This window comes from Ursus maritimus, unplaced genomic scaffold, assembly GCF_017311325.1.
Source record: "Ursus maritimus isolate PB19 unplaced genomic scaffold, ASM1731132v1 scaffold_12, whole genome shotgun sequence".
Lineage (NCBI taxonomy): Eukaryota > Metazoa > Chordata > Mammalia > Carnivora > Ursidae > Ursus > Ursus maritimus.
Genome location: NW_024423564.1, coordinates 48,269,223 through 48,278,693, shown reverse-complemented (window position 1 = coordinate 48,278,693; position 9,471 = coordinate 48,269,223). Strand labels below are relative to the sequence as shown.

Here is a 9,471-nt window from a genome sequence, read left to right as displayed (position 1 = left end):
CTACTTTTTTGTAATTTTAAATTTTCTTTGAGAAGTATGTTTCAAAGAGCATTTATAATTCTAAAACGAGTTTGCATTTTATCTAAATAAAGAAATCAAATGGATGCATCAAGTACCCTAGTCAGTCTGTTCCTTCAAGCTATTTTTACTTAGTCAAACACAATGCTGATTATCTTAAGTACAATAATATGTAATACTTCTTAGCATAAAATACCAGGATTAAGATACAGAATATAATTTTTTGTCAATCTCCATTTTTTTACAACATGTAGTGATAAGAGAATAATTTTAAAAATAAAAGTACTTAAATGTATTAATATCTGAATGTTAATTTTAATATTTTCTCTTTTTCTCTCTCTTTGTCTTTTGCTTAGGTCAGCTGATTGCACAGTGCTTAAATATAATTAAACATGAGGCAACATAGTATAACCCCCTGACATTATCTTATACTCTGATTTTAAGTAGAAATTATATTTGTGAGTATTTAAAAAATTATAGTCACTACTATATGTAATTGCTTTGATGTTATGTAAGCTTTTAATAGATGACTTAGTCTCTGCTATATTATTTGGTTAGAGTTGTCAGTCAATTAGAGATAGGTTTTCTTATTATAAAATCAGAAATAATCAATAATTGCCTATATTAAATGGAAATGTTAAAGTTCATAAAGCTTAAGGATCTTGGAACAGTTAATATATATATCCGCACACTTATTACTAGGATTACTCTTAGACGATGGTCCCTGGTTTGTGAAAAAGTTTGGTCTGACATTTAGTAATTAAGCCTTTTTGCATGGTACTGCCTTGCCTCAGTGAAGCCACATACAGATCAGGTGTAGAGAACCTTGGCTTTTAAATGTTAAAAAATAATTGGAGAAGATGGGTACCTAAAATATACTTTAACAGTAGGGAAAAAAAGGCTTAATAAATCCACATTCATTTTCTATTTGATTGCTAAATATATAAAGAGTTTTTAGTTATGGTCTGCCTGTCTCACAGAGAAAGTATGATTATCTAAATATGTGCTGCTTTTTTTTTTTTAAAGAATTGCTTGCTCAACTCTGTGCTTTCTGTAAAATATTGCAAAATTGTGTGCATCTGCAAGTTAAAACGATGTAATACAGCAGGCTAAAATTGAACAGAATTTGATTGCAGACCTGACTGTTTTTCTTGGTTTTGTCAATAGAAATATTATGCGCTAGAATGTGCTCAGGATTTTTTGAACAGTCCATGAAAGGTAACAGGGATGTTAATCTCCACTTCAGCCCTGGCAACTTCACTCAAGTCCTTGGCATTCAGAATCAGAAGATAAGCAGGCTTTTGTCCTGCCCCAGGGCTCACCACCACACTCAGAACTACACCTGTTAATCAAAAGTAAGTAAGGCAATGTTAAATTAAAAGAAAAAAAAAAGCCCAGGACCATAGATTAAATGTCACTGAAATAATATTGGAGGTATTACATTGACAAAGAAAATCATATGACTTGATATCTTGTTCTGATTTTTCCACCATCTGGCTGCGTGACCACCCTGAAGGGGTCTTTCAAACTCTTTATGTTCCCTAGACTGTAAGCTCCAGGAAGGGAGTGACCATATGAGTCTTGTCCACTGTTGTATCCCAAAAGCTATTACAATTACTAGGACATAGTGGGAGTTCATTAAATTCTTAATTGATAAATGGATCCGTGCTCTTATCTGTAACGTAAGATTTAACATAACCTACTGTAAAAAAAATGTTGTGACAATCAAATGAAAAATATATATTAAAAGACTTTGAAAACAGTAAGGTATATTATTTCTGTATATATACTCTCCAAGACCTGGTTAGAAGCTTACGTCCTTCCAACAAAACGAGAGCAAAGCTTTTGCAGTTTTGTCTGAATGGGCTGTGTATGTAAAATTGTTTAGCATGAAATGGCTCTGTAATTCTTTATTTTACTCATTTCTCTGTGACTTTCCATATTTTAATCCCAGAGAGTGTAATTTACCTTCCCGTCCCAGCTAATTAATAGTTAACAAAGACTGATGCTTTGCCATTGAGTTGCTGTTACAGGCTATAGGTCCAGCTTACTAAAAGAAGAAACCAAAGCAGAGGCACAGAACCCTTATTCTCATTCTCTTTGATCTGTTATAATACTCAATTTCTCTCCTTTGAACTCAGTCCTTTTTCAGAAATTTATCTAGGTCAGGAAAGGCAAAAACCTAGAATTCATGCTGTTCTTTCTTCATCCTTCCCTCCTTCATCTAGAGCAAACGTTGATGTTCCTTTACGACACGAGATGGTGCTTTAACATTTTTCCCTGAGTAATCAATGAGATTGGCCACAAGATGAAGCTTATTTTCCAATAAGTTTAAATTCTTTCATGCTGCATTAAATTCAGTAGTATTAAGGATCATATCTGAACATTAGGGAGTAATCAGTGTGATTTCTAATGCACTAGCATATAGAACTTCAGTAAAAAGAAAGTCTTCAGACACATCTATTGCTTTCATTACCATCATCTTCCTCCAAGGCATCTGGGTGAGAAACAAAGATAGGTTCTGATGGATATGAATCAGGCTCTTGCCATACCCACGTTTCTTTAGTTTTAACGTTCAGCTTACAGAGCTGCTTGTGAGAAAGAAAAATCAATCAGTTAATCAGCCGATGTGCTTGACTTGACTAGCATATGACTCAAACTACTATTCTAGTATTAGGTAAGATGGATTCATTACCCTGTCTGGAACAAAGTGATTCAAGCCAAGTCCATATGCGTACGTGTAAGGTTTCCCACCATACTTCTGATAATTGATTTGAGGAAACTCAAATGCTACAAAATAGAGGACATGCTTAGGAAAACTCAGTTAATCTCTGAATGGAACAGTTTGTTCCCTCTCTAAATCATCTCACCTTGGCGAGGCCCTGAAAAGAGAACCTCAGGTTCCAGCCAGATGGTTTCGTCACTGCACAGAATTGCAGTGGCAGTTGTGTTGGGGAGTGTGACTAAGTTCTTGCCTGTGTCGGCCTAAGGAAAAATGATAACAGACACCTCAGTGAGAAGGAAAGAAAAATCAAGCAGCCATAAATGCAGTCTTCCTGAGTTTTGTCTCCTGCGTTGTTTCTTACGTCAGTGTGTAGGGAGGAGCAGTGCAGAAAGCTATAGAAAGGTAAGCCCAGCAGTACGATTGAGGAAGTGAGCTGTGCCTGTGTCAGTCACTGGCTGTGTATCACTGGGAAAGTCACGTAACCTTTAGGCCTTCTCGGCCTTCTCATTTCTACAATGAGATTGTCCTCAAGGAAAATTTAGGGCTCTGAGGAAGGGCCTCTGAGAAAAAAGAAATGTTTTTTTAGTAGAACAACAAAAGACTTCAACCTCTATGGATTCATTTATAGTGTTTATCTCCTTACAGTTAGGATATGTTTTGATTTTCCTTGAAAAAAATCATACAGTTCTGTTATCAAAAAGAAAAAAAATAAATAGGAAAACTACCGGATCAGATGTTGTCTAAGATCTCTTGTCACTCCCTTACCCCACCTGGTAGTTTTCAGATTCTTTTATGAAAGGAATAGATCCCATGAGCTCTTTCTAAGAACATATTTATTTATTAATACCTGTGTCAAATACTTGAGTATATGTTTTGTGCTCAACTCTATTCTAGACATTTGGGGTAATTCAGAGAATAGGGTTCCTGTCCTCATGAAGCTTACCTTCTAGTTTGGGGATATAAACAATAAATATAATTAATAAAGTGTATTAAAAATACACTTTAAAAATACAGCAGAGTTAGGAGGATCAAAACTATGAAGTGTAGATGAGTTATAATTTTAAGAGGTGGTCAGGGTGGGCCTCCTTTAAAAGGTGACATTTGGGATGAAACTTGTAGGAGGTGAATAAATCAACAGCACAGATGTCTAGGGAAGAGCATTTAAACAAAGAGAACAAACAGTGCAAAGGCCTAATGTAGGAGGATGCCAAATGGGCTCGAAGAACATTAAAGAGACCAGTGTGACTACAACTGACTGAGCCTGGGGAAGAGGAACAGGAGGGGAGGGTAGATGAGAGATTGTGTACAGCTTTATAGGTCATTGTGAGGACTTGGTCTTTTACTCTGAGAGATGGGAAGCCACAGAATGATTTGGGCAGAGGGCTGACATGGATAATATTTAAAAGAATTGCTCTGGCTGTTCTCTTGAGACTACCTTTGGGAGTAAGAGGGGATGCAAGAATGGAATTGGGGACACCAGTTTGTCATGTGGTCTACTCAAAGAAAAGAATAGTTCAGACTAGGCTAGTAACACTGGAGTCACTGAGAAGTGGAAGGCAGAGCCATGAGGTTTTCCTGATAGATAGGCTATGGGGTAGGGAAGAGGCATGAAATTAAGATGGAAGTCAAGGATGACTCCAAGGTGTTTGGCCTGAATGATTAAAGATTGGAGCTGTCACAACAAAGATGGGGACTACTGCAGGTGCGGTAAATTTTTTTTGGTAGAGAAAGAGAAGAAATTTAGATTTCATCTTATTAAGCTTGAGAGGTCTGTTGGACATCCAAATGGAGATGTGGAACTGGCAGTAGCAAAGATGAACCTTGAGTTGAAAGGTAAGTTGAAAATGTAAGTGTAGGCTGCTTTAAAGCATGAGTCCTTACAAAGGGAGTGAATGTACCAACAGAAGATAGAATGAAGGGCTGAGTTCTGGTGCCCTCCAACATTAAGGGGTCTATAAGAAAAAGAATGAGGATAGTTTATGGGGACAAGAAGAGCCAAGAGAAGGATTTTGTAAGAGGGCAAAATAATAGCATGATATGAGTGACCCAAAGAAAAAGAAGGGAAAGTAATGATAAAGGAGAGGGGGAAGAATTGCTTGAGTGATGTCCTTGAGTGGGTAAGGAAGGGAAAATGGGAAGGACTAGTTCTGGGTGGGATGATAGATAATTCAATACAAGTACAGATGCTGGTGGGTGGGTAGATGTGGTGGCAGGAGTCTAACGTTCTTTTTTGATTTCTTTCATTTGTTTCAATAAAATAGGAAGCAGAGCCATCAGCTGAGTATGAGTGTGGAGGTGGGAGGTGTTAGAAGTTTGAAGAGAGGAGGGTGTGAAATACTTAACTAGCAAAGTGGGAGAGTAAATGCAGTTGAGAAATGTAACAGTGAGGTTTGTGGTCATGTATTTAAAAATGAACCAATTAACATGATTGTGTGTTTTCAGCACTTAATTTCATCCTCAGAGATACAAGTGTAGAGTGGGTGGAGAGTTGAACTTAACTAGGGGAGATTGTGGTTTTGATAAATGAGTTCAATAAAGTAAGAAAGAGGCAAGAGAAGTGAAGATCTATATAAGATTAAAATTGTTGACAATGGAATTTTAATTAAGTAATGAGGGAAAGTAAGTTCTCAGAGGAATGAGGTATAGTGAGAAGGTAGTAGGTCCAGTGGATTGGAGGTTTCTGGTGGGAATCGCAATAGGGCAAGTGATCTCGAAAGATAGGAGGTGGTAGTCGGAGCATATCATGCATGAAACTAAGATTATGGAAGAAGCACAGTCATAGGTAATGGTAGGGTCAAATGTATAACTACGGGGAGTGAGTGGCTGACATAGAATGGAAGACAAGATCAGTGGAAGAGGTCAAGGAACTGAGAGGCCAGGTTGTGGGAAGAATCACATATGATGTTTATATGGAAATGACCAAGAGTCAGTAGATCTGGGAAGTGTGACATTGAGCTAGGAAGGGAAGTGAGTGAGTGGTGGTTCATAAACAACAACAGTAATGAGGGGTATATGTATGTATATATGTACATAACACTTGGCTATATAATTAGCTGAAATGAGATTAAAATTGGAATATTTTAAGAGTGGATGGAAGGAACAATGAATCTGGAAACAGAGAAGTAGAACACAGAGAAGACCTACCCCAACCCAAGGTGAAGTGGTATAAAGGCTGCAGGAAGAGACTAGAGATCAGTGCCAGGTTTTTGTTTTTTAAAGATTTTATTTATTTGTTTGAGAGAGAGAGAGCACAAGCAGGAGGGAGAGGGAGAAGCAGCCTCCCTGCTGATCTTGGAGCCCAACGTAGGGCTCCATCCGAGGACCCTGGGACCATGATCTGAGCTGAAGGCAGATGCTTAACTGACTGAGCCACCCAGGTGCCCCCAGGTTTTGGTTTAAAAAAAAGAAGGTGAAAGGAATATTGTGAGAAGAGGATAGAGGAGATTTTTCTGGGGGTGTACGATGAATTAAGAGGAAATAGAAGATTCTTAGAATAGGAAAGGGATAGGAAGGTAAGGAGAAAATACAGAAATGATGAGAATTCTGAGATTCTGTGAAATGGAGCCTCAAGGCACTCTGTGGTGTTTTGGGGAAGAAGAGATCAAATGCCTACATCAGACGTATTAAATTTAAATTGATTATCTTCATTCTATCTTATTTTTTCTATTATTAAATTAAATTTTTTATGTAAGAAATCTGTAACATTACTTTTGCTTTCCCCAACAAACTAGTTCCTCATTTTCACTCCCCACCCATTTTTTTATTTAAAAGATGCATTTTTTCCTTTAACCCAAAATCTCATTTCTGAGGATCTAATCTATTCATTTATCTGTGCGTGTATGAAATGATATACATACAAAGTTATTATTACACTATCAGTAATAGCCATACATACAAAGTTATTCGTTATTACCTTATTGGTAATAGCCAAAGATTGGAAACAATTCTGTTGTGCACCAGTGAGGGACATGGGTATGTTCACAGAAAGAATACTGTGTAGCTGAAAACAGCAAGATCTTTAGCATATATATTGTTAAATGAAGAAAGCAGGGCACAAAATGGTGGCTATAGAAAGTCCCTTTTTGTGTATGAGAATGGGAAATAATAATTATATATATATATTTTTTTCTTATACTTGCATAAACAAGCCAAAGAAAAGGAAAGACACGAAAAGTTACACATAGGAAGTGAATGGGGATGGTATGGACTGGATACAGGGGGAGTGTGGAGTGAGATTTCCCAGTGTGTACCTTTGCATACCATTTTGATTTTTGACCATTTAAATGCACTGCTTATTCAAAAAAAATATAAAGATATACTTTAAGAATACTACCATTATCTTAATTAGTAAACTGTAAACTTCACTCAATCTTATACTCTTTCCTCTCCTTAGCCCTTCCCTCAATCTCTTTCTTACCTCTTCTCCTAATTTATGACCGATTTTTCCCTTCACTGCCAAATTTTTCAAAGTGTATACTTAAAGTAACTGCTCCCACATCCTACCAGTTGCTCACCTTCAGTGCCATGAGTCCTGACGTCTCCCTTTCTGATCCTCATCCCTTGGAGATCACCAAATCTGATGTTTGACTTTTAGTCTTCATCGTTTTCAACTTGCCCGTAGCAGTGGGCACTGATGAAACCATCTTGCCCTATCCTATGTGGGATTGTCCTCTCTTTGCTCTAGCTAGGGCTCCTTGGTGACTTTCTCTCTCTTTCTGGCTCCTCTTTTTTGTACTTTCTGTACATGAGACCTTCCAAACTTCTGTGCCTGGCCATCTTTTCCTCTCTTAGCATTTTCTGGGCTATCAAATTCTTCAAGCAAATGTGTATGTTTCTTTTAGAAAACGTATTCTAAAGTATGACTTTTCCCTGCTAGCGATTTCATCTATTTATTCTCATATATTTGATCATCATGTCAACATCAGTAACTATTGACCCTAATTGGCCTCACAGTGTCCTTCATTGATGTATGAAAGCCTATGAGGCATCTTTCATTAAGATGTTTTGATACTGATTTTGTTGTTGTTGATGATGATAGGGGATATTTATTTATTTACTTTGTGTCAAGGGCTATATTTAATAATTAACATATATCAACTCGTGTAGCAGCCACAACAACCGTGTAAGATGGATACAGGTAAGGAAAAAGAAATTTAAGAAGATTAAATGGTTCTCTTTATAGATAGAGAGTGATTGAGTAACTTGCTTGGGGGAAGCCAGACATTTAGTAGAAAAGAAAACCATGAAAGTCAGTACCCTTGGTACCCAGTCCACCAGCTCTGAATATGGTTTTCTTCTGTTTAGGAACCTTCGCTGCCAAAGACAGTACAACCTCTTAGCCTGGCCTTAAAGCTTTTAAAGACTATAAATCTACTTTTTAAGCTTTTTTTTTTTTTTAAATCCGCCCCCCCCCATTTATTCTACCACTTAATCTTATGTTCTAACTAATTGGATTGCAGTCAGTTCCCTCTGCTCTTCTGCCCCTCCCCACTTCTGTCTTTTCTCAAACTATTCCTCCTGTCTTAGGTTGATCTGCTTCAATATCTTCTGCCAGAATATTGCAAATGACTGTGTTTCATGAATCTCCCCAAACAAGTGCGACTATTCCATTCTCTGAATAGCCAAAGTAGTTTATGCCTCCCTCCCACTACTTATCTCATTGTGTTATCATTACCAAATCACCTTCCTCCTCCCTACTACACTAGGTAATGAGTTCCAGGAGAACAAGAGCATATCCTATTGATGTACCCACTGAAATAACTCGTATGACGCTGTGTTACAGTGGTTAATTCATAATTATTGGGAGAGAGTGAAAGCAGGGTCTCGAGTGACATTAGACATTTTTTCATCACTGAAGTTCTCTATTTCATAATTGGGTGGTTTTTCTTCAGGTAGTGATGACTACACATTTAGGACAATCTTTCCTTTTTCCTCTTTTTGGATATGAAGAGAGTGAGGTAAGGGATATTTAAATTAAATGATCTTATTTCCTTAAAGATTACTGTGATTTTCTCATCACTAGTAAAATAATATTTTATTAAAATCATTGGACTCATTTATTTGGTATTTTGTGGACACTCAACTATGTACCAGATATATGTTTCCTAAGGGGAAAGTTAGAGTGCTTAACGCCCTGCACAATATCATTCCAACCTTCTTTCCAGTCTCTCTGCCCAATGCCCATCTCTCCTCCTCTACTCCTAATGTACCAGCTCCTCCAACTACTTTATATTTCTATATTAATTTTGCTTTTTTAACACTTCCTTGCCTTTGTAGAAGCTCATTTACCTGACTACCTAATGCCCCACCTCAACCTCCCCCTCCTTTCTTATCCTTCATAGAGCTTATAAGCTTACAAGCTTGCTTAAGAGCAGTAGTGTCTAGTTCTAAATTGGGTTTTTTTTCCCACTATATTTGCTCTGGCTTTGAGTACAATGTTTTACATTCCATGTAGCTGCCTTACCCATTTTTGTGTATATATCTCATATGTACATAAATGGCAGCGTATGCTCATGTATCTATTGTGAAAATTCTATTTGTCTTGATTTTGACTGGCATTCTATCACACAAAAACTTCTTGATGTTCTTCTAACATTCTAAAAAGACAGCCACTGAATATAAGGAAGAAAAAGTAGAAATAAAAAGATGACTGCCGAAGGCTATTAACGATGTTTGTCTTCTACCGATATTTTTAGGTTTGCGGAAAACCAAAATCATGGACTGATTTC

The 9,471-nt window shown here is 37.1% G+C and overlaps 1 protein-coding gene across 1 annotated transcript in view; it reads right to left on the bottom strand.

Moving 5' to 3' along the window:
- Nucleotides 1-296: 296 nt before the first annotated feature.
- Nucleotides 297-9,471, bottom strand: part of RPE65 (retinoid isomerohydrolase RPE65) — a 19,997-nt gene continuing 10,822 nt past the window's right edge. Inside the window, exons 11-14 of the mRNA XM_008690732.2 lie at nt 2,889-3,003; nt 2,714-2,808; nt 2,495-2,606; nt 297-1,360 (exon numbers count right to left, since the gene is read on the bottom strand). Coding sequence (XP_008688954.1) covers nt 1,209-1,360; nt 2,495-2,606; nt 2,714-2,808; nt 2,889-3,003 — 474 coding nt within the window. The 3' untranslated portion in view covers nt 297-1,208. The remainder of the gene's footprint in view (nt 1,361-2,494; nt 2,607-2,713; nt 2,809-2,888; nt 3,004-9,471) is intronic.